Source organism: Pongo abelii, chromosome 1 (assembly GCF_028885655.2).
Source record: "Pongo abelii isolate AG06213 chromosome 1, NHGRI_mPonAbe1-v2.0_pri, whole genome shotgun sequence".
Taxonomy (NCBI): Eukaryota; Metazoa; Chordata; class Mammalia; order Primates; family Hominidae; genus Pongo; species Pongo abelii.
In genome coordinates, this window is record NC_071985.2 from 125,075,153 (window position 1) to 125,101,192 (window position 26,040).

The window sequence follows — 26,040 nt, forward strand, 5'->3', positions numbered from 1 at the left end:
GGAGGAACAGAATGAAGGTATCGATTTACATGAGGGGCTCAGCATCAGGTTTGCTCTGAGAAAGTAGAAAGTAGTACGTTGGCCAACATACACTGTCACAAAGTATCACTTATTCTCCTGTACCCCGCATTCTATAGATTAAAGCCTTTTGTTGTTGTTCTGAAGAAGAGTGGAAGTTGACAGTTTACTATTTTTATAATAGCCATAATTTTCCAATTTGTTGATACGCCTTCAAATATACTTTGGAAAGACCATTACAGAGCTCTCTCTTTCGCCTTTCCTCTGCAAAATAGACTTATTTCCTTTGTGTACTCTCAAAGGTCTTGTTTGTTTTTTAAAGCGTTCTTATTCTTTTCTCTTCTGAGCTTAATCAGTGTATGGTTCCCACCACACTCCTTTATATTTTGCACTCAGGTAGCATTGTAGTGCGTTTATATATAGAGGTCTGGCTAGTGGTATAGTCCCAAATACCATACTTATTTACTTGTATCTCACTGCCATGCTGAAAATAAACCATTATAGAGCACTTGATAAACACAGCTGAATGAAAGAAACAGTTCATCCAACCTTGTAGTTACTGCTACCATCTCTCCCAGGTCTCTGATTCCTCTCTCTGCTGATCGTTTCTTTCTGCCTTGTTGTTTCATTCACTAATTTCTGTAAATTCTGTCTTCTATCTTCTCTGTACATTTTTTCCAAGTGATGCAGCCTTGCTCCAATTTCCAGATTCCTCTCTAAGTCATCTAAGTCTGTGTTGTTTGGATGGATTCTCTAGTCACCTCCTACCTCCATTCTTCATACTTTTCCCAGTCTTTAACTCAGAAACAGATCATCTTCTCTTTCCATATCTAATCCACTGGCCAGTTCAGCAGACTCAGTTAAATAGTGTCTTCAGCATGTGTTTCTCTCCCTCCAATCCCTTTCCTTACCATGGTATCAGTTTCCTTGTGATATTCTCAACTCCAAAAGTGAGACCCATCTAGGAGCCATATTCCACATTGGTGCAAGTTTAAGTCTTCTAAAACATACACCTTTAAATAAATGCCATCACCAATGATAGAATTCAGCTATCACTGTCAAATTGTTTCCTAACTACTTTTTATATTTAAGTCCCACTGTCTTTCTTCATGAGTCTCTATTATGCTTGTACAGAGAGGCAGTGCAGAGCCCTGAAGTTAGAACATCTGAGTTTGATTTATGGCTCTGTACTTGTTAGCTCTGTGTCCATGGGCAGATTATTTACCTTCTCCGTGTCTCATTTTCCTCATCTGTAATGTGGGGATAGTAATTGGACCTACCATAAAGGATCATAGCAAGGATTAAATAAAACACTTAGAGCAGTGTCTAGCACATATTAAGGATTCAATAAGTATTAGTATTTTTGCAGTTTAATGATAAAAACTACAATTACTTTTGCACTAACCTAATAGAGTCCTATTCTCCAAAATCTTATGGTCTTCTTTTGTTAATAGGTATCCTATTTCTTTTTCTTAAATCTGAAAATCATCCAAAACTTTGTTTTCTATTTTCGCATCTTGAAATCTCATCTTGCTAGAAAGACATTCTCATGTCTTCTCTTAGACCAGTAGTATCCATTTATATGGAATTCATAATTATATGCCTTCACAAAATTCATATGATCTGCTTATGCCAGTGAATATAAAGGTGAAAGATAGAAACTGCTGTTATCTCTCTATCATAGGTGTCCCCAACCCCCAGACTGTGGCCTGTTAGGAACTGGGCCACACAGCAGGAGGTGAGCTGCCAATGAGCAAGCGTTGCTACCTGAGTTCCCCCTCCTGTCAAATCAGTGGTGGCATTAGATTCTCATAGGAGCGCAGGCTTGACTGTGAACTGCGCATGTGAGGGATCTAGGTTGCACTCCCTTTATGAGAGTCTAATGCCTGAGGTGGAACAGTTTCCTCCTGAAACGACCTGCCATGCCCCCAGCACCCACCCCACCTCACCCCACATCCCTGGGGCCAAAAACGTTGGTGTCCACTGTGCTATAGGATTGAGAAATATAAAGCTAACAAAATTGAAGGGTTGATTGAAAAATAAACTTGAATTATTTTATGATCATGACCTGAAACCACATGTAAAGTTGAACAACCATGAAAACTATCTCAGCTTTTGCTTCCTTTTCTGAGCCACAGTAAGTTAATGCTCAGGACTGGATATAACACATAAGGAATTCTAAGGATCCTAAGTAACGGTGCTATGTATGGGGCATCATGGGGTTATCATTTGTGGTAAATTTGTTCTCAACACTGGCATTTTTTTTTTCTTACTTAGGGCAGAAATTTAGCATCTGGAGAGGTTGGATTTTTTCCAAGTGATGCAGTCAAGCCTTGCCCATGTGTAAGTATTAGTATCTTAATTTTCTCTTGCTTCATTTTGTTTTTGATCCTGTGATTAATTGTGCAAAAATCTACAAAGGATGCTGGCCAGGTCAGTTATTATTTTTATTAGTATTTTCTGGAAGAATCATTAGTTTCAACATCATTATAGTTCTATTGTCAGAATATGTTTTTAAATATTAAGAAAATATATAGAAGAGGCAAATTTTACTTAGTAGAATTTATACAACTAAGTAGTCTAAAAGGTTTTAGAAGTAATAAACCACAGCTGCAAATCAGACGCATTGTACAAGTTTCCCCTTTCCCACTGAACTGAGAATGGTACGGTCTGCCTCCAGTCACTTGGGTTACAGGGCGATATTACACTTCAGCTGATGTCTTTGAACGCTTGCTAGAAAATGAAAAGTCCACAAATTTTTCAATCAAATGTCTAAATATATTTTCTATACTTTAGTGTGTCATTACTTTTTATATAATGTCATAATGGAATTTTCTGAAAATATAAAACACAGATAAAAGGAGAATAAATGAACATTCACTCAATTAATATTATGGGTGAATGTAACCTAAAATGTACTCCCTGGTGTGTCATGATACTGATAAATTTCTGTTTAGGGTAACATGATTTTAATATCATAATATGGTATTATGGGTGATGTTTTCCACACAACTTTTTAAGTTATTGACTCCAAAGTAAATGAAATTTCTTTACTAATATGATGGAGATGATTGCCTGAAGGGGAAAAACTCTCCTTAATCTATCGTGCTTGCTATATTTCAGTAGTTACTGAATTTCCAAACTGGACATTCTTTTTACTGTTAGAAACATGAGAATCTGCCATCCTTGGCTCTAGAATGTGCCCTATAGGATAATTTACTCCACTCATTCAAGCTTAATTATTTTCAAAATCAAAGAGAATAGAAAAGCGTCTGTTACTCTGTTGGTTCTGTGATCTAATATCACATTTTTTTAACTTTTATTTTAGGTTTAGGGGTACATGTACAGGTTTATTATTTGGGTAAATTGCATGTCATGGGGGTTTGGTGTACAGATTATTGTGTCACTCAGTTTCTAAGCATAGTACCTGATAGGTAGTGTTTAGATCCTCACCCTCCTCTCACCTTCCACCCTCAAGGAGGCCCCTGGAATCTGTTGTTCCCTTCTCATGTCCATGTATACTCAATTTTAACTTTCACTTATAAGTGAGAACATGTGTTACTTGCTTTTCCGTTCCTGTGTTAGTTTGCTTATGATAGTGGCCTCCAGCTCCACCCATGCTGCTGCAAAGGGCATGATCTTGTTTCTTTTTATGGCTGTATAGTATTCCATGATATATATGTACCATATTTTCTTTATCCAGAAACATATGGGCATTTAGATTGATTTCATGTTTGTGAATATTGCTGGGATGAACATAAGCATGCATACCTTTATTTGTAGAACAATTTATATATATATATTTTTTTAAAGTTTCACAAAATTTTTTTTTATGTTTAAGCATTTATTCTGATTTTGCATTTCTTTATTTTGATATATTTTTCATCTTTTCTTTCTTTCTTTCCTTTTTTTATTATTATTATACTTAAGTTTTAGGGTACATGTGCACAATGTGCAGGTTAGTTACATATGTATACATGTGCCATGCTGGTGTGCTGCACCCATTAACTCGCCATTTAGCATTAGGTATATCTCCTAATGCTATCCCTCTCCCCTCCCCCCACCCCACAACAGTCCCCGGAGTGTGATGTTCCCCTTCCTGTGTCCATGTGTTCTCATTGTTCAATTCCCATCTATGAGTGAGAACATGCGGTGTTTGGTTTTTTGTCCTTGCGATAGTTTCCTGAGAATGATGATTTCCAATTTCATCCATGTCCCTACAAAGGACGTGAACTCATCATTTTTGATGGCTGCGTAGTATTCCATGGTGTATATATGCCACATTTTCTTAATCCAGTCTATCATTGTTGGACATTTGGGTTGGTTCCAAGTCTTTGCTATTGTGAATAGTGCCGCAATAAACATACGTGTACGTGTGTCTTTATAGCAGCATGATTTATAGTCCTTTGGGTATATACCCAGTAATGGGATGGCTGGGTCAAATGGTATTTCTAGTTCTAGATCCCTGAGGAATCGCCACACTGACTTCCACAATGGTTGAACTAGTTTACAGTCTCACCAACAGTGTAAAAGTGTTCCTATTTCTCCACATCCTCTCCAGCACCTGTTGTTTCCTGACTTTTTAATGATTGCCATTCTAACTGGTGTGAGATGGTATCCTATTGTGGTTTTGATTTGCATTTCTCTGATGGCCAGTGATGATGAGCATTTTTTCATGTGTCTTTTGGCTGCATAAATGTCTTCTTTTGAGAAGTGTCTGTTCATATCCTTCACCCACTTTTTGATGGGGTTGTTTGTTTTTTTCTTGTAAATTTGTTTGAGTTCATTGTAGATTCTGGATATTAGCCCTTTGTCAGATGAGTAGGTTGTGAAAATTTTCTCACATTTTGTCTTTGGGTATATACCCAGTAATGGGATTGCTGGCTCAAAAGGTAATTCTGCTTTGAGTTCCTTGAGAAATTGTCACACTGCTTTCCACAAAGGCTGAAGTACTTTACATTCCCACCAGCAGTGTATAAGCATTCCCTTTTCTCTGCAACCTTGTCAGCATCTGTTATTTTTTTACTTTTTAATAAAAGCCATTCTTACTGATGTGACATGGTATCTCATTGTGGTTTCAATTCGTATTTATTTAATGATTAGTAAATTGAGCATTTTTTCAAATGCTTTTTGGCCAAGCGTATGTATGTCTTCTTTCCAAAAGTGTCTGTTCATGTTATTTGCCCACTTTTTAATGGAGTTGTTTTTTGGCTTGTTAATTTATTTACATTTTTTATAGATGCTGGATATTAGACCTTTGTCAGATGCATAGTTTACAAATATTTTCTCCCATTCTGTACATTGCCTGTTTACTCTCTTGATAGTTCCTTTTGCTGTGCAGAAGCCCTTTAGTTTAATTAGGTCCCATTTGTCAATTTTTGTTTTTGTTGCAGTTGCTTTTGGCATGTTAGTCATGAAATCTTTGCTGGGTCCTTTGTCAAGAATGCTATTTCCTAGGTTATCCTTCAGGGGTTTTATAGCTGTAGGATTTATATTTGTCTTCAATCCATCTCGAGCTGATTTTTGTATATCATATAAGGAAGGGGTTCACTTTCAGTCCTGCATATGGCTAGCCAGTTATCCCAGCACCATTTATCAAATGTTTAGCTGCCACTTACAAGTGAGAATGTGTTATTTGCTTTTCCTTTCCTGTGTTAGTTCACATACGATAATGGCCTGCAGGTCCATCCATGTTGCTGCAAAGGACATAATCTTGTTTCTCCCCTTTACTGAACAGGGAATCCTGTCCCCATTGTCTGTTTTTGTCAGCTTTGTCAAAGATCAGATGGTTAGGTATGTGGCATTATTTCTGGGCTCTCTATTCTGTTTCATTGGTCTATAATGTTACATATTTTTTGTCTTATATTACATTATAGTCTTGAAAGATTATTGAAGTTTGATACCACTCTTATTTAATTAGTTAAGCTAAAATGATTGTCTGTCTAGTTTTTGGACTTTGTATGAACAAGATTCAGGCTTCCTATCTGTAAAGTAGTGATGTATGTATGTCGGCAGGTGGCAGGATATTATACATTCCAACATTAAGAAATTTGGGAACCTAAAGACATCAAATCAAGAATATTAAGCATTGAATGTACCATGTACTGTTTTCTGTTTACATCCTCTTGAATAAGGCATAAAAATGAGCATTTGAAGTTTTGTTTTAGGGATAGTCTGGCACAAAGTAGGCATTTAATAAATTACTGTTGAATGAATGAATAAAGGAGTGAAAAAGCAAATGCAAGTCCCTAGCTATATATAGAACATTACCAATGGTAGATACTAATTAAATCAGCCTGTAGAATCATATTGAATGATATTTGCTGACCCAAGAAGTGGCTAGAAGGAGAAATATGTTCAGAAATTTTAAGATGACAGAGAAGTAGAGTAACTTATAATTGTAAGCAAGACTACTAAATATGGTTGTTTTATATTAGTAAGTAGCTAGTTTAAATTTTACTGCTTAATGAAATTACAGATTAATTTTTTTAATTGTAGGGCAAGTTAAGTGAAGATAAATAGAGGGGAATTTGAAGAGGAGGGGATAGTTTGAGGGAGTTTGGAAAATGGTGTTGCTTTTGATTCTGGGATATATTGTTTATCAGGCGTCCATGAGTAGTGCTGAATGTTCTATTCTGGGCTTAAAATTTATTTTCCTGCATTTTCTACATCCATCTCCTCAAAAGTTCTGATATAGGCAGGTAGAAACTTAGAACTGAGGAAAACACAGGTGGTTCATAAATGGGTCAACTTCATTTCTAGCAATATGGCAACTAGAGACAAAGCCTGGAACTGCAGCACAATGCAAACTTGGGTATATCTCTGATTCCAGGAGCCCTTGGTGGATGAACTAGGAGAAAACCCTTCCCACTGATGATGATATGCCTACCTTGGTATTGGTTCAGGATTGGAAAGAAAAAAGGAAAGCATTCTCCCCTGAGAATTTCTAATCTTAAATCTAAAACCATCCAGATGAAGAGCTGGAATTCATACCAGCTCTACTACCTAAATAATTCTAAGCTAGAAGTGTAGTTTAAAATTATTCCAGATTATTCCACTGCACTCCAGTCTGGGTGACCGAGCGAGACTCCATCTCAAATAAAAAATAAAAATTAAAAAAATTATTCCACATTGATTATTCTCCCAATGAAAATTCAAATGCTCTCTGGATTGGAGCCTCTTTGCATACATTCCTCAAAGGATTTTTAACATAAAGTCCTAGGGAACATACATTCACAATTTGGAATCATTAAATCAATCCAGAAACAAACCACCTTATGCCAAGATCAGCAGAAACAATAAAATATATAATTAAACCCACAAATATAGCAAATATTTGAATTTTAGATACTAAATTCAAAATTTTATACTTAACATCGTTTAAGAAATTAAAGGGAACAAAAATCTAAGAGGAAAGCAAGACACTGATTGGGTATATATGAAAATGATTCAGGTATAGTAATTGAAATAAAAGCCTTAATGGACATATTACATGGCATATCAGACACAGTTGTGTAGGAAATTGGAGGAGAAATCTGAATAAATTGCTCAAAGAACAGTTAAGAGAGATTAAGAAGTTAAAAATAAAACAGAAAATGGAGTGATGAGATACAAATACATTTAATAGAAGGAGAGAATAGAGATAATTGTAGAATAGCAATATTCAAATAAAGAATGCCTGAGAACTTTCCAGATTCTATAATAAAACTAATCTTCAGAGTCAAGAAGCATATATTAAAATTAATTAACACCTGGATGCATTGTAATGAAACCAGAAGACATTAAAGACAAAATATTAAAACTGAGAGAAAAGACAGATTATCTATAAAAGGTTGATTATTAGACCCAGCTAACAACAGCAGTAATAGAAGCAACAAGAGTTTCCACTTCTGGTAACTGTTGAATAGCTCCTATTGGACCAATACTCCCACACATAACTATAAGTCGTGGACAAAATATCAAAACAAAACTATCTGAAGGCATTGCCCAGGAGAAGATTGACACTTGGAAAAAGGAATGACACTCGGATGAGTTTCTTTGTTTTATGGCTAGCTCAAAGGCAGGCACTGGATTGTACCATGCAGGGTAGCTAAAATTCAGATAGAAACCTTATGGTATTTCTGGCTTAAAGAACCCGATTATGGAGTGAGTTTAAAGCAGTCTCAGCAGCTGGAAAAGGAGGTAGGAAATCTTAAAAAGAGTCAGAGAGAGGAAACCTCAAATTCTATGTATAAACTTTAAGGAAAGCCAGGTTCTTTTTAGGAACATAAGAAAATACAGAGCCTCTACAGTTTATCATTCATTCAAATTGTCCAAGATACAATATAAAATTACTCAGTATGCAAAGGAGCAGGAAAATGTGAACCATACTTAACAGAAAAGAGAATAAAGGAAGATCAACCCTGTGATTTCCCATATGATGACTTAGGAGAAGATTTTAAAAGCAGCTGTTATCATGGTGCTCAAGGACACAAAGGAAAACGTGTTCATAATGAATGGACAGAAAACCTCAAAAGAGAAATAGGAACTACGAAAGAACCAAGTAGAGATTGTACAGTGTGAAACTATAATGTCTGAATTAATATCTGAAACAATAAGAATACGTTAAAAATTGTGAGAGAAAATTACTATCCTCTTAGAAATTTCTCAAGAAAAGGATGAAATAGTGATAGTTTATTCAAACAGACACAAAGTTCACTTCTAAGTGTGCCATCTAGCTTCATAAGGTATACTTCAGGAAGAAGCACACATAAATAGATACATATATATTTATTTATATATAGAGAGACCCATATAAATATTTCTCTATGTGTGTGTGTGTGTGTATATATATATATATATATATATATATATATATATATATATATATATATATAATTTTGTATGGATACTATATTCTCAGTAAAATGTTTTTTAAAAACTATATGTTCATAGCAGAAGTTTAGCAGTGTTGATAGACTATGGTGCTGGCAGAAAATGACATTAGAGAAAAATAGTAACTGTATGCTCAAAGATGAAAAAGTTCCCAAAAGGAAATTAACTGTAATCTTAAATATGAAGTACCTGTCCAGACAAGGACCCATAGTACACAGAAGAAAGTGCAGAGGGCCTATGACTGATGGAAAAGGATAGGACCCCACCTGAGTAATAGGGATCATGGCTGGGAAGGTAGTCCTGGATCTTCACATGTCAGAGTGCACCCACTGAAGAGAGAAAAGCTCTAGTGGGACACTTCAGGGTGGAACAGCCTCAGTTACCTGTTCTGTTTTAGAATCTGTCACTGTTTCCTTTTTTGGATCTCCAGCCTTTTTAACAGCCAAAGGAGCCCACAGCCAGAATATTTTGAAATTCTTTACTCTCCTTCCTGTCTCCTTTTTTTTTTTTTTTTTTTGGTTCTCTATGGAAAGCTTGGTTTAAGAATAAATATATACATTACGCTTCTAAAGAACTCAGGGAGAGGGAAAGAGGAAATATTTTTCACATCAGATTTCAGAAGCCATGTATATCTTATCAAAGGGGAAACTATTGAAGATCAGTTTATTTGTGAAAACAAAATTATGTAAGAAACTATTTGAATGGTTAGAATGGGTATAATTTACCTTCAACATTAATTGCTGTTTATTAGGATTTTACAAAGTGGTGATTTTAAAAATGTAATCCATAGGATAGAAATATTTGAATATTAATAATCAAAGAAATGTTCTGAGTAGAAAGATGATTTTTGATACAGTTTGAGTATTCCTCATTTGAAAATCTGACATCTGAAATGCTCTAAAGTCCAAAGTTTTTAAGCACTGACATGACGCTCAAAGGAAATGCTCATTGGAGCACATACAATTTTAGATTTTTGGATTAGGGATGTAGAATGTAATTCAAATATTCTAATTTTTTTTAAATCCAAAATGTGAAACATCTCTAGTCCCAAGGATTGCTGATAAGGGATGCTCAACCTGTAGATAACTCTTAACCTGGAAGGGCAAAATAGTAACAGCACATTATGAAGATCAGCGTGGCTAGAGACATGTTCACATTGGCTAGTTCTCTGAAATACTATAGTTTTTACTGTTCCAAATGAGGGAACAGTATTTTCAATCACCAAATATAAAAATCCTATTAATAGCACGGAATGCATATATCAGATATTTGGACATGAGACAAACTATCTGTACTCCTATTCGTAGGAATTTTTAAAGTAACCCTCTCTATAGAATGTACTTTATTTCTTATTTTTAACATTAATATACCTGCTTTGTCTTTGTTCATTTTCTATTTGACCATCAGCAGCTACAAGTTTTCTTTCTTTGTTTGAATAGCAAATGCAATATTTTTCCTTGTGCGAAGCTCTATGTGAAAAAAATGGAAAAATAAGTATTTTCCATGCCTTTTTTCTGAATAAAAGGTTCTTAGTTGGTAGATTTTTTAAATCAGAATTTGGAATTTATTACAAAATAAGAGTCTATATCCAGTGTATATTGTTTATTTTGCATGTTTTCCCAATGTCTTGGAAAAGTAAAGAGCTATTTGGTTTTCTTAATAATGTTTTCACTTTAATTTTCTTTGATAAGATTAAATTGCCTTGATAATAAATAATAAAATATTAAAAATATTAAATACCCACATCCAGTGTATATTTTTTATTTTGCATGTTTTTTCCAAGGTCTTGGAAAAGTAAAGTGCTATTCAGTTTTCTTAATAACGTTTTCACTTTAATTTTCTTTGATAGGATTAAATTGCCTTGATAATAAATATTAAAAGTTTCCAGTTCATATTCGCCCGCTATCTCTCCTCTTAGAGTTACAGTGGCAGTAAAATGAATGAAAGAATGAATTGAAGTGAAATGAATTATTTTCTACTTATCTGACAGGTACTATGATTCACTCTGTATAAAATTGCCGATGGATAGTTCCAGGACTGTGCTACTTAGGGTTTTATAGAGCTGAGTCAGCTGAACTGAATTAATGATTGATTTCTAAAAGCTTCCCTTAAGTAAACTTAATCTGTTTTTGCTTTTTTGTATCCTAGGTGCCCAAACCAGTAGATTATTCTTGCCAACCCTGGTAAGTATTAAAAATGTTTATGTAGCTAGGTTGAAATACCATACCCTTAGCTCCAGGATGCCTTAAATGTGGGGGTAGTAAACCATATTCCATTTCCATTTGTCTCGGCTAAAGGTGTTTTCAGATGTAACAAAACACCATAATGAATTCATGTATGGCTGATCTTTCCATATCTTTATCTGCGAGGGAGGTGTGTGTGCATGCATGAGTGCCCAGTGCCTTTGACTGATAATTTAAAGTTTTTACCAGCCACAGAAAGGAATGGAACATACGCATATGTATCTTATATTTTACAGATTTAATAAAGCAGAGAGAAAAATATGATTTCATTGTCTAAAAACTAAAAATTAGCTCAAAAAGGACAGTAGTAGTTTTTTTTTTTTTATTTTTTATAGTTTTAGAGATGGGGTCTTGCTCTGTCGCCCAGGATGGAGTGCAGTGATGCCATCATAACCCATTGCAGCCTTGAACTCCTGGGCTCAAGTGATCCTCCAAAGTGCTGGGATTACAGGTGTGAGCCACTGCTTCTGGTTGACACTAGTAGCTTCTAAAAATAAAATTTACAACATATGAGAGCAACAAAATATATCATAAGGATGGGGCACCCTTACCACTTGGAAGCTGACAGTATCATTAACAAAACCTAGGAAGTGTAATGGATAGTAATTGTTATTTTCTAGATATCTCCAACTATTAAAAATATATTTAGGATTTAGTATAGTTATGATATCATAACTAATATATACTGAGTATTTACTGTATGCTTTGTACTGTACATGTTTTGTTTTATTTCTTCAACATTTATATAAGAAAAGTGGTGGTGACTGTTGTTATTTTTTATGGGTGAAGAAACAAAGAAACAGAGCATGCAACTAGTGAGTGGTAAAGCCAGAATTCCAAGTTATGCCATCTGTACATTGCTATACTGCCCCCAAAATGCAGAATGTGAGCACATTACTCATTTCTATTTGTTTTCCTGAATTTTGTATTTGACTCCTCTTAAAAAGACTGAATCTATTTTTATTTTATTGATATTAAAATACATGCATAGAAATGAGAGATCAGAATACATATATAAATATAATATCCTGGGAATATATAGTACTAGTTGGGTTTGCGTGTTACCGTGTGAGTTATCTGATATTTTTTACATGTTCTGATTATTTTCTGTTCTATAACAAAAGCATGGAAAATGCTGAGTTACTTTTCAAAGTGTAGGAATCCATTGTGCAATGTATGGGATTCTCCTCGGGCCCTTCTGCACCTCCCCTCCTCTGGCAGTCACTCTTCCTTCTGTAGTTACTATCTACCCTTCCTGATATCCCTCCCTGGGCCTCAGCACTGAGCTTGCTGAAGAAATTGCGGCAGGTTTGTGATAGAACTGGGAATGTGCTTCATTTTTACCTGATTGAAGACAATTTGAAGTCATTAGTGTCTGTGGAATTTTAAACTATAGTCCTGAAAGAAATTTAATTTGCGGTCTAGAGCTGATAGCATTGACAATCAAACTGAAAAACATCAGGAACTGTTAAAAATCTTGAAAGTGTGATGATTAGGTTTCTTCTCTTATACCATTTTTCATGTAACTGGGCATTATAGTTACAAAGGTAGTGATTTGAGAGATAAAATACTAATACCTCAAACTGCATGGATTTTATGAAATAAACTTATTAGGTACCTGAGAACCATTCAGGGCACCCGAAGGTAGGTTTTGTACCCTTAGATTTAAAATGCACCCTTGCCAATATGTAAAATCCTACTGAAAATATGACCAGTTAGAATAATATTATTCTTATAAAAGCAAGATGTTCAGGCAAAGGGAGAGCCTTGAAAATAGGAAGAAATAAAGATGTAGTAGAATTTTAAAATTACTTTACTTTTTTTTTTTTTGAGCAACCTGGACAGTCTATTTAAACTAAGCAGGCAGTTTGATGTGAAATGTCTTCTGCTAGGGAACAAAATGATCAACTCCCCCAGAAAACAGAACCTTCAATTTTAGTAATACTAAACTATTTAGAGAAAATTACTTTGCTTGATGACATGGTAGTTCTCAAGTCACTGAGAAGTATCACCAACTATATTATCTACTCATTATTTCTACATTTAAAAGTAAGTTGTTTGCATAAGTTAAATTTTGTCTCTTGCATACAGAATGAAATAAAATAGAAAATTAAGATGATTGTCTTCAATAATCTATGTTTTGGGGTATCAAAAGACAGGAGTGAGATTTGGGACTGCAAACTGGGGAACTATCCTAAAATCTGTATGCAGAACAAGAGATAGATGTCAGAGTCCCTGCCTTTTCCCATAGTAGTCCGAACAAACTGCCCTTTCCTGCAGTGGCAGGAGACACTGGAGTTAGAAGGTATATTATGTGGAAAAAGTGAACCATATAGGGTCTAGATTTGGAAAGATCAAGCCTAGCAGAGACTGGGGAGAAGCCATAGTGAAAACAGAGGGCTCTGTATACTGAGTGATGATGCTCTCCAGTTCTCTTGTGTAGCTCAGTTTCAACACTGTGACAACTGGGTCCCATATACACATACTACCCTGTCTTGGTATTCAGACAGGAATTTGGAAGACTTTTGGCCAAAGAAACGAAATAGAGTTAAAAATCTAAAATCCAGACCTTTGAGTGTTTCCCAGCTCAGTCTTCAGGTTCTTGTCAAATGATCAGACTTAGCTGGGCGTGTTGGCTCATGCCTGTAATCCCTGCACTTTGGGAGGCCAAAGTGGGCGGATCATGAGGTCAGGAGTTCAAGACCAGCCTGGAACATAGTGAAACCCCGTCTCTACTAAAAATACAAAAAATTAGCTGGGCGTGGTGGTGGGTGCCTGTAATCCTAGCTACTCGGGAGGCTGAGGCAGGAGAATCACTTGAATCCCGGAGGTGGAGGTTGCAGGCAGCCGAGATCACACCATTGCACACTAGCCTGGGTGACAGTGTGAGATTTCATCTTAAAAAAAAAAAAAAAAAAAAATCAGACTCCTACCCAGTGGACCTATTTTGGTGCTCACACACACAGAGCTTCCAGTCAATTGTGGATGCATCCTTCTTAAGTAACAAACACAAAGAGTAACCATACATTTGAGGAAACCCTTGAACTAAAAAAAAAAAAAAGAAAAAAGAAAAAAAGAAACCATTGGAGTGAGTAGACAACTTAAAAAAACTTTTATTTACATCTTCAAAATTAAGAGAAAACTGAAGTTCATTGGAAGTAAGCTCAACGTTTTAGAAAACAGTCAAAATAAAAAGGAGCTCTTATAAGTTAAATATTATAGAAGACTTGGAAAATAAAGTTTAGCAAATCTTCCAAAAAGTCAGAGATAGATAATATGGGAGAAGCGATGTGGAAACTAGACTATTGACCCAGGGGATACAGCATTCAAGTAGTAGGAATTCCAGAAAGAGAAAACCAAGGGCAGCAATTATCAAAGAAATGATACAGAAATTTCTCAGAACCAAAGGACATGTGGCTCCAAATTGAAGATACTTCTGAAAGGCAAGGACAATATAAAAAACACATTATCATGAAATTTTGCAGTATGGAGAATACAGAAAGAATTTGAAGGTTTCTAGGGAGAAAAAAATCAGGCCACATACAAAGAATTAGAAATGGTATTGAATGGAAATTAGAAGACAATGAATCAATGTATTAATATTTGAGAGGCAAAATAATTTCTCACCTAGAATTCTTTACCCAATAACCAAACTATGAATATTGCAATAATATTCATAGCCAAACTATGAATTACTAGGTAAAATAAAATATTTTCATAGATGTGGGACTTTAGAGTGTTACATCCTGTGTATGTTTAGAAAAAGCTGAAGGATGAGCTGGTAAATCAAGGAAGAGGGAGATATAGAAGCCAGGAAAGGGGAGCAAAGAGAAGTCCCAGGACTACAGTAATTCAACAGGCTTAGTAGAGCAAGCAGTATCAATTAGAAGAGCGTGCAGGGCTCAGAAGAAAAGGCTCCAGAGAAAATTAACAGGTAGATTATGTGGTTGTCTTAATTCAGTTAATGCAGCTATAGGTTGAGTATCCCTTATCCAAAATGCTTGGGACCGGAAGTGTTTTGAATTTCAGATTTTTTCAGATTTTGGAATATTTGCATAAACATCATGAGATATATTCAGGATGGGACCCAAGTGTAAACACAAAATTTATTTATGTTTTATATATATCTTATACACAAAGCCTGAAGGTAATTTTATGTAATATTTTAAATTTTGTGCGTGAAACAAAGTTTTGACTGCATTTTGACTATAATCTGCATTTTTCACTTGTGGAAACATGCTGACTCTCAGAAAGTTTCAGATTTTGGAGGTTTCTGAATTTCAGATTTTAAGATTAGAGATGCTCAACCTGTATAATAGAATACCACAGAGACTGGTTAACTTATAAAGAAGATATATTTATTTGTCTCATGGTTCTAAAAGTTTGGCAGTCCAAAATCGAGGGGCTGCATCTGGTGAGGGCCTTCTCATTGCATAATAACATGGCAGGAGATATCACAAAGCGAGGAAGCAGTGTAAGAGACAGAGAGAGAGTAGTGGATGAACTCATTCTTTTTATCAGGAACCTACTCCAAAGATAGCTAACCACTCCTATGATAAGGTCATTAATCCACTCATGAGGGCAGAGCCCCCGTGACCTAATCACTTTTTAAGGATTCTACCTTTCAATACTGTTATAACAATACTTAAATTTCAACATGGGTTTTAAGGGGACATTCAAACCATAGCAATGGTGTTGAAAAATATATTTTTGGGAGGTATATTTGGAAAGAATCTGTGATAGAGACAGAGAACTTGAACAAACAAAAACATAAGCAATTTTATTTTGGAGGGCAGATATTCTTTGAATGAACACCATGCCAAAACTAGGGCAGATGACAGCTCGGCTTTGTAGAGGTTACAGAAAGACAAGAGTGAGGAACAGCACTATAAAGGAGTGAGCACAGGTGGCAGGAAGAAGATGGTTTTCCTTCCTTATGTTTAAAATTGATAAGAAATTGTCATATAATTATTTAGAAATACACAAGTAAAAATAAAAAATAGGTACAGTGTTTGAAATGGGACTTGGAGTAGAATGCTGATCTGATGGAATACTGCTGCTTTTTCATTATTATAATGTGAATGGACTTTTAAAACTATATTAATGCATAGCTTTGATAAAAATGCGTACACTAAATACTAATTGTGATAAGTGCCATGAAAATAGGAATACTGTAATGAGAATAATGGAGTAGGTAGTACAAGATGCAGGACAACATTCTTTAGATGGTATGGTCAGAGAAGACCCCTCTAAACCTTAACAATGAGAAGGAATATTGTGTTGATAGAGTGTGAGTATTTCCAGACAAGAGTGCAGTCTGTGAGAAGACTCTAAGCTCAAAAGGAGCTTGAGAAACTCCTGGATCTGAAAGAAAGGCTGGAGACTAGTGATGAAGGCAGATGTAAGAGATGAGGTTGAAGAGAGGTAGGCATGAGTCAGATTATACTAGGTCCTAGTAGTTCATGAGTTGTTATAACTTTTCTTTTAACGCAAGGTACCATCTGCATAAAATGCCTTTAGTTCCTCTTTTATACTAGATGGAAACCTAACATGTCCTCCATCAACAAACTTTTGCTGAATGCCTGCCATGTGCGTTTTAAATGAATATTAAGTTTGCGTTACAGGTGGATGTTTATACAGAGTTGCATGGGTCTATGTGTGAACCAGAGGATTTTCGGGTACATTAATTATTGGCTAGCTTTGAAAGAGAACCAATCTAAACAGAATTTTTCTTTTAAGTTCTATTGACTAAAATCTCTGATGTATCTTGCCAGGAGATTTTACACCTATATATGATTTGAGGGGTCATTAAAGATTATTTTAAGATTGAATTTTGGCCTTTTATTATTACAGTTATTATGGAGTTTCTGTATGTTTAAAGCCAGCAAAGTCTAGGGAGATTGAATTCCGGTTTTGAAAAATATCAACCACACCGGTGGTATCAACTACTTGGGAGGCTGAGGCACAGGCCTCCCTTGAACCCAGGAGGCGCAGGTTGCAGGCAGCTGGGATGGTGCCATGCACTCCAGCCTGGGCAATAGAGAGAAGCTCTGTCTCAAAAAAAAAAAAGTTACTAGCATGTTAAATAGACTGCATTGCTTTGGGCTTGCCTGTATTTAGCAAATAAAGAGAATGAGAAATGTTCTTTCTATGCAAAAAAAAAAAAAAAGAGAAAAAGAAAAATATCTACCTTTTAAAAGTAAATTTTACTCATTATTACTAATTGCTTAAGAAAATTGATCAAAATTGTGGACTATATGAATTAATCTCATAACAAAAAACTATTTAAAATAACATTACTAGAATTTTCTTTAAAAAGATACTTAAAGGAGATTTCATTTCATAGTATATATAGAAAAGCTAAAATAAATGTGTCTGTGTATCTTATACAGGGCAGTCTCTCCCTACAAGTCTTTTTCCTTCCTGTCCCTAAGCTCCCCACAACTGTCTTTTTACCCAATAGCCACTGACTCCTCTTTGTCCCATTTATTTACTAGGTGCTTAGTGGGTATTGGGCACTGTTCATTTTGCTGTTGTTAGTTTTGTAGAGCATTTGTGTTTGGACGTATTAAAGGACCTTTTTCTGATTTATTTTTCTTAAACAATGTAATTAGTATAGAATTACCAACAGCTCAGATCTGCCACTAAATTAAATATTGAGAGATACTTACTTTTAGCCTATGTTCTCTTCCAGGTATATTATCCAAATTTTCTGTGTCATTGTTTTTTACAGGTATGCTGGAGCAATGGAAAGATTGCAAGCAGAGACTGAACTTATTAATAGGGTAAATAGTACTTACCTTGTGAGGCACAGGACCAAAGAGTCAGGAGAATATGCAATTAGCATTAAGTAAGTAGGACAAGTACTTTTACAGAAATAGATTTCCTGTTTTCATAATTGCATAGACCATCTGACATGTATAACACTGAAGTTGAAAACCAAAGTTCTAATTGAAGAAGAAATAATGCATCTATCCAGACAGTTCATTAATACTTGAAAATATATCTTTGAAAAACAGTGAAAAGTGTTATAGGCTGCTAATTGGCATATTAGATTTCTTTCATAATATTGTGTTTTGGTGGTTTGATGTGTGTATATTTCTAGTAAATACTAACAGTATAAATTTCTAGATTTTTGTCTTATTTTTCTGTATTCTCAAACTGAACTTAATAAATTGTGCATAATGAATAGTCAAATCCAACCTCCCTTCTCACTTCAAATATTGGTTGTATCCTCAACCAATCCAGTAAATATATTTTGTTAATTAGCTGTCACCAGTGTATTGGCATAGGTATATATTTTTGTCTGCAGAATTAATTCCTATAATGTTATTGGGGCATGCCCTCTGGTAATTATTGATTTATACTGATTAAAAACACATTTATATTCATAAGTTATTCGTTGCCCACAGGTACAATAATGAAGCAAAGCACATCAAGATTTTAACAAGAGATGGCTTTTTTCACATTGCAGAAAATAGAAAATTTAAAAGTTTAATGGTAAGCATTGATTATTTCTTTTCAATCTGGGATCCTTATTTTTCTTTTGTTAGAAAGGTCATTTTAATTCTATAGTTTCTTGGAAATTTTGCTCACTGAAAAGTTATTTAAAGATAATCATATTCTAATTTTGCAACAAAATCCTGAAAATTCTAATTTATAAATCTCTAAGTTTTATATTGCTCGAATCATAATCTTCGTTGTAAATTGTTTGCAGGTTTAGATAGAGTTTTGGTTTGTGTTTAAATGATACAGCAGATTTTCAATATACCTTTCTTTCCTCTTTTTTTCTTCCTTTGCCTCTATGTCCTGATTCAGGCAGAGGACAGTATTTTAAATTATAACACAAAAAGTTGTAATTAGTAAAATATGTCTAACATTTAGGTTCATTTTTTATAAAATGCAATATAAAGTCAAATTGAAAAGATTTTTGTATTTTCTGCTATTTTAAGTGCACTCTGCCATGGTTCTCATTCATTACCTTGGATAATTATGCATTAACAAGGTAACATTTTTGCCACTTAACAGTTGATATTTCATAGGAATTGTATATTTAAATGGAAATAGTATATTGTCAAATCACATCAGATGAATAAGGACTATTCCCACAGTTTAAAAAAAATAGAACTTATTCATACTTTTGTTAGCATATAAGAATATTTTGTGTATGACATTTGAACAATGTGTATATGTCATCATGTATGCGTTGCTAACAGTAAGCTTTAAATTCACATTTCCTTAAGTGGTCTCAAGTATGTTTCTCAAGTTTGGTAGTTTCTTGAGATAATGAAGAGTTTGGATATAGGACATAAGATGCATTTGTACTGCTAAGTACCTTGAGTAACATTGGGAAGGACCACTCATTGATTGAACCATCAATCAAATGATACATACTGCATCCTTCCAGAAAACATCTCAAAGCACTTTGCAGATGTTAACATTAAAGTTAAACTGAGTGTAAGGGAGCCTTACAAAATAGGCCAGCTTGAATGCCTTATCCAAAAATGTAGAACTGCTTCAAGGCAGGTGTCAGTGTTTTAAAGAAATTGAAGCATCTTGAGTTGAAAGAAAAATAAGAAAATCTCTATGGATGTAAAGATCATTCCCAGTTCAAAAGCTAAGGATGGGCAGCAAGGTCGTCCTGGAAAATGTAAACTCTGTCAAATTTGTAACCAAGATCCAGGCATCCTCCCTGCTGGAAGTAACTTACATTCTGTTGAAACAAGCAGGCTGAGCACAGAGAGAATTGGACCAGAGGAGGTTCTTCATAAAATGAAAACTTGGAGGGAGGTGGCAAGTGGATGCACAAATAATGAATGACAGACACAGCTGAGACATGATAAAAGCACGCACAGGGGCTCTCCACATCTCTGCAAGACATACCAGCTTGAGCTTTCACCTGCAGAACTTCCTTGGATGGTAATGAGGCTGCTCCACAGTGTTATAGTTGCTATGGGACTTAAAAAACTGCTGCAGGGCCAAAGATAACTGCCAGCCTTGCAGACTTTGAAAGTAGCAAAAGTAACACCCATCAGAGGAGACAAGCAAAGAAGATGAAAGAATAGTCACTGAAAAGGGCCAATCAATTTAGCTTTGTGTCACCTGGGTTCAGCTCAAGGAAGTTCTTCAGAAGCCAAGGTTAGATGTGAAAAGCCAGTAATACCACAGTGACCTGGATTAGTAGACATAGATGCATGAGTTCCTATCTGCATGTAAAAGCTGTGATTATAGTGAAAGCAATAGAGACCTAGCATTAAAAAAAAATTGTGCCAGAGTGCCTTAAAAGTTTCTACAATGATATTCTCTGGAAAAATAACTAAAAGTACTTGTCACAGGACTAAAGTAAGCTTTTCTTATATGTTATGTATAAAATCTCAGCAATGCCACTATTAGAGACACGTGCATATGTGTTTTTTTCTCCATATCTGGGCATCTTTTGTAAGGAAGCACGTATCACAGTGTGTTAAAGGGAAGGGACTAAGAATTTTAGCAAAGCAAAATGAAACTAACAAACATTAGCAAAGGATGTAATTGTGAAAAGAAAAACAAGGAGCTGGAAAAAAAACTCAATATCAGAAAAGCGCTTTTATCAAGTTTAGCAAATAACTATAAAAATCGCTGAAGAGGCAGCTGAACTAATCTGAAGCTACCCCTCCTTTTTGTTTCTGTTCATTTGTTGAGCAAATTTATATTGAGTCCTTACTACGTGAAATCACTTTCTGGAGAACTCAAAAGGACCTAACCATTCTAAAAAGAAGCTTAAGAATCAGTAAATACATCTACACCAAGAACCTCACCATAGAGCAGTCCTTGGAACCTAGGCTGGGAAATGCCACATGGATACTTGGTCAGAAGGAATGGCTCATGTTTTAGCAACCTGAACTTCTGGAAGGAGGTAGAAGATGATTAATTGGTGTGAAGGTTTCTCAAAATCAAGATCATACAAACTTCAAGGAGTTACCTTTCATCATGTTGGAGTCAAATAACACACTTGTCTATTATAAGTAAGGAGTGATCTGTGGATTTGAGTTGTTTCTTAAGAATAGTTCAGTATCCTCTTATTATTGGTATTAGTATACTCTTCTATCTGTGAAACACAATAGGGCCTGGAATTAAATTTAAATCTGGAAAGGATGTAAGACATAAGCAAACTCCAGAGCTTCTTTTAAATTAACTGGTTTCTCAATGAGAAGATTGGCCTTAGGTGGTTATGACCTAACATTTTTCCCTTGAGTTTCAATAGCTTGGTTAATCAGAATCTTTGTTTTTCTTAGTCATTAAATTCAAATCCTAAATGAATTTCTGTATCCAGATTACAAGGCATTAATTTTGTTCTAATTTTCATGTATGCCAGACAGTCCATGTCCAAATGCTGTTTATAAACCATCTCCATTGCCTGTTTCCTTGGTAATTGAAATGACTGGCTCTCACTCATTATTTTTAAGAGACTTGAATTGTTGACACTGCTGTGTCAGTGTGAGATAAGGAAAGCTTAGCGATTTCTTTTGTTTCCAGTCTTCTTATTTACTTGTTGTACCTGAAGGTCAATGACTGTTAAAGCAGGGGTGGATTAGACTAAAATACGGAAAGCATAAAGGCAAATTGGAAAAGATCCATGGTGACGCTATTTAGTTCTACCCAGTTAGAAACACGTAGGAAGATTTACCCTCATAAGACTGTAAAAATGGAACTAAAATATCTTCCATGCTTAGTGAAGTGATAAAGAGTGTTTTGCAGCTTACTAAGTAAGCCGCATGACCCTAGGCCTTGGAAAACTCATTTTTTCTTCCATAAAATTTGGGGGTGGGTGAGTATTAATCACCAAATCCTTTTTCAGTATGATAATTCTATGGTTTCTAGCCAAATTCACATAAATTGTAATTCATAGCAAAAATCATAAAATTCATATTACCTATAACAAAATTATGTTGAAGTTCAAAGCTGTGGCTTATAATTCCTTTCAAGTTTGTTTTCACATTTACTAAAGAAAATAACACATTTTACTCAATTTAAGTAATAAGACTAGGGGAAAACTCTTCGGTATCGTTTGTATTAGTGACATTATGTATATGTGTGTGTCTGTCTGTGTGTGTGTGTGTGTGTGTGTATTTCTTCCAGAGACCTCACAGAATTTTGCTTTATATTTAAAAAAATGAATAGCAATATTGGTCACTAAGTAGAATTTAATTCTATACCCTGTCTGTGCAAAACATGTTAAAATTCACCAAAATACAAATGCATATTCTGATCATTGAAACCATTTTGAAGATACAAACTTCTACATGATCTTTTGTTTCTTTTTCTCTTTGTTTTTAAAGGTCGGTCTGATTACAAATTTCTTGCTTCAACAAGGACCCACATTATCTGGGCCCAAGGAAGAAAGGAAGAAATACATATGTTTCAAGTTATAGATATAATATTTGGAAGACCCTAACATTTTAAGTCTAAGAAAACAAAGTTCCTAGTACATCATGAACACAGAGCAAAAACTACTTCACTTTTGCCTCCCTGTTTTTTGTGTGTGTGTTTTTTGGTGTTTTGTTTTATTTTGAGACAGAGTTTTGTTCTTGTTGCCCAGGTTGGAGTACAGTGGCAAAGTCTCGGCTCACTGCAACCTCCACCTCCTGGGTTCAAGTGATTCTCCTGCCTCAGCCTCCCAAGCAGCTGGGATCACAGGCACCTGCCACCACACCTGGCTAACTTTTTTGTATTTTTGGTAGAGACAGGGTTTCACCATGTTGGCCAGGTTGGTCTCGAACTCCTGACCTCGGGTGATCCACCTGCCTCAGCCTCTCAAAGTGCTGGGATTACAGGCATGAACCACCATGCCCGGCTCTTGTTTTTGTATTTATATTTGCTAGGCACTATTTGCTAATAGTATGATACAGTTAAGAGCACAAACTTTGGATAAAGACGCTAGCTATGTGACTTTGCATAAGTTCACTCACCTCACTGAGATTTGAGCTTCAATGGGAATAAGGCCCATTTCATAATGTTCTTGAGTGAAGGTTATAAGAAGCCATGTAAAGGGCCTGGCACATGGGATAATGGGGTAGCTGTTATGATTTTTCACATGTATTAGATACTTTATGTATTATTTGTTATCATCTGTGAAATGGTTTATTAGCCCCATTTTATAGGTGAGATTGAAAAATTGCCATTTGCCTTATCCAATGCTTTAGCCAAACTATGCTGCTTTTAGCTTATGAAAGGTGGTCTTTGTTTATCACTTTTATGTCTGTTTCCAGCCTGCCTGCTCTACCTAAAATGATCTTTCCCTGGTTCCTGGCTATTGGAATTTTACTAGTTCTTCAGTTTAAGCCAAGCTACTTGTATTACAAAACTTTCCATCACCCTTCCCATTGGATACACAAAACCAAGTTCTCTCTCCTGCCTTTGAACTTTCCCTTCCAGGATGAGAACTCCTCAAGGGCAGGAGGCTTATCTTTATAATCTCTGTGACCCCTGAAGCTCCTGGTACAGTGCATTCCACAACATACTCAAGTTTTCTCATAAATAATAAATCATTGATGATTCTCTTTTTCTTCTTTCAACTGATTTTTGGACTCATTGATTTGTCTGGGGAACTTTGAGCATAACCACTGAACAGAGATATTAAGGTGATGGCAGTGGGATTTTTAGAAGAAACGAATGGGGTTTTTTCTGTTTTTTTATTTTTTATTTTTTATTTTTAAAAAGGTGCTCCAATAGAAACATTGAATAATTAAGTTAAAAGTGATTTTTCTTTTATTTTCATTTCAGATATTTATAAGAAATTTTATATCTACAATACTCATTTGATGATAAGATACATTTTTATTGTGAATTATTATTCAGTTTCAGTTTACAGTAGAGAGATTCAGATTTCTGCAGAATCTATGAAACCAACCTGTGAAATTTTCTGAAACCATAGTCTGAAGGATGGCATGTGGTTATTATATTAGGTTTAGATATATTTAAGACAAATTATTTATAAGAGAAAATTGGAAAGAATTACATTGACCTCTGTGAGTAGCAGATATGCAGAGCTATGACAGGTACTATACTTCATCAGAAACTTAAAACTATGTCAAGTACCATTTGTGCTTTATCAACTTTTGTTTACCACGAAAAAGTGTGAGTTTGTTTTTCTGCCATTTTGAAAGAAAATAAGTGCAGGAAACTAGAAATTGCTATATATTCAGCAAGCAGCTGTTCCTTTTATTTTGGTTTAGAAAGGCAAGTATTTCATAAATAAGAACAATAATTACTACTCTGAAACTGAGGTTTAGTATTGTTTCTTTTCATTTGCTACATCTGACTGAAGACAGGATGTTCTCCATCTGTGAATAACAATAGGGGGTAACTCATATTATTAATGGCCTGAGTAACAAGGACAGCTATTAGGTAGGTGTCATGTACATCCAGACAGCAGGGAGAGATTATCATTTGCTTAATCTTCCATATACCTATGGAAAATTTGGCATTAAATTGGTCATCCTTGTATTGTATCTACGTGCTCAGCAGTTCATGTGTTTGAGAACAAAAGTATCCTTATCAAAAATATGTTTGATTCTTTTTTCCAAAGGAACTTGTGGAGTACTACAAGCATCATTCTCTCAAGGAAGGGTTCAGAACCTTAGATACAACTCTGCAGTTTCCATACAAGGAGCCAGAACATTCAGCTGGACAGAGGGGTAATAGAGCAGGCAACAGCTGTGAGTATTGTAATTGAGAATACAATTTGCTGTCACTTAAAAATTAGAGGCACAATAACATTAAACATCTTCATTCCAAATTTTAAAATATAACCAATGGATGTGCTAATGCATGAGCAAGGACTTCTTTTCTGGAGTTAAGCAGAGTCAGATGGACCAACAGGCTTGTGAACATGTCTAATAATAGATCTTTATGGCAAATTAAAAATTATGTTTATGTTCAAAAATCATCAGAAACTTAAAAGATATGCTAATATTTACATTTTATACTTTTCATTGACATTTATATTAACTAAACTCTTTTTAACTTACATGTAATGTGTGAGGTCATAATTCTGTTTCAGTAACAGTATTTAAGCAGGGCTGGTACACAGCTCTCCAGTTAGCCTAGTATCTCAAATCTGCTTATGGTCTATTTCAATGACTACTTTAAGAATTTTGACATTACTAATGTGTTTTTTTGGATGCTAGTATTTCTAAAACCGTACATTAGCCACTTTCTTTCAGAATGAGCCGTGTGCCACAACTAATCACAAAAGATTAGCATGCAAACAAAAGCATGTTATGGTTGGACTGTGAGTCTAAGTTGAAAACCTTTTTTCTCATCGTTTAATGTTACATAATCTTCCTGGAGATAGATATAGCATGTAACAAAAAAAATTGAAAAATGTCATCAAGAAGGTGTGATTTTATTTTCTTAATTTGATATCATTTTATTTTTTTTAAATAAGTGTTTTGGGGAAGAAGTGAATACAATTTCATTACTCTTAGAATCTTTAGCCTAAGCAAAACTGGGATATCTAGAGGTATTTGAAAACAGAATTTGCATCAGTTTAATATAACTTTATATTTTTCCCTAAAAGCAGAAACTGAAAGGGGAACAGGTAATGCTCCGGGTTTCAACAACATCAGTGAAGTTTTATACATTTCAATTCAAGTAAACAAACGATCTGTCACATCAACTGACATGTTTTTTATTTAAGTAACTTAATATATGTTCTCCTCACAGTGATCAATGATGTATGCCTAAGCTCGTGCAATGAAAGTAGAGCGAACTTTATGTTAAAACTTTAAACATCTATTAGATTTTATCTTATTTTTTAGCCCAAGATTACCTGATTATTTTAGATTCTCAAATAGGCATAATTTTTGCTCATTCAAAAATGGAAGTTTTCTTTAAAAAAACAATTTTCCTACCAATATCTTAA

The 26,040-nt window shown here is 34.9% G+C and overlaps 1 protein-coding gene across 3 annotated transcripts in view; it reads left to right on the forward strand.

Annotated features, from left to right (window-relative positions):
* The window catches only part of VAV3 (vav guanine nucleotide exchange factor 3), a 398,937-nt gene that overhangs the window by 351,263 nt on the left and 21,634 nt on the right, over window positions 1–26,040 (forward strand). For all 3 annotated transcript variants that reach the window (XM_024235630.2, XM_054530500.2, XM_054530501.2), the window contains 5 exons: window positions 2,296–2,361; window positions 11,041–11,075; window positions 17,869–17,985; window positions 18,548–18,635; window positions 24,703–24,832. In XM_024235630.2, coding sequence (XP_024091398.1) covers window positions 2,296–2,361; window positions 11,041–11,075; window positions 17,869–17,985; window positions 18,548–18,635; window positions 24,703–24,832 — 436 coding nt within the window. The remainder of the gene's footprint in view (window positions 1–2,295; window positions 2,362–11,040; window positions 11,076–17,868; window positions 17,986–18,547; window positions 18,636–24,702; window positions 24,833–26,040) is intronic.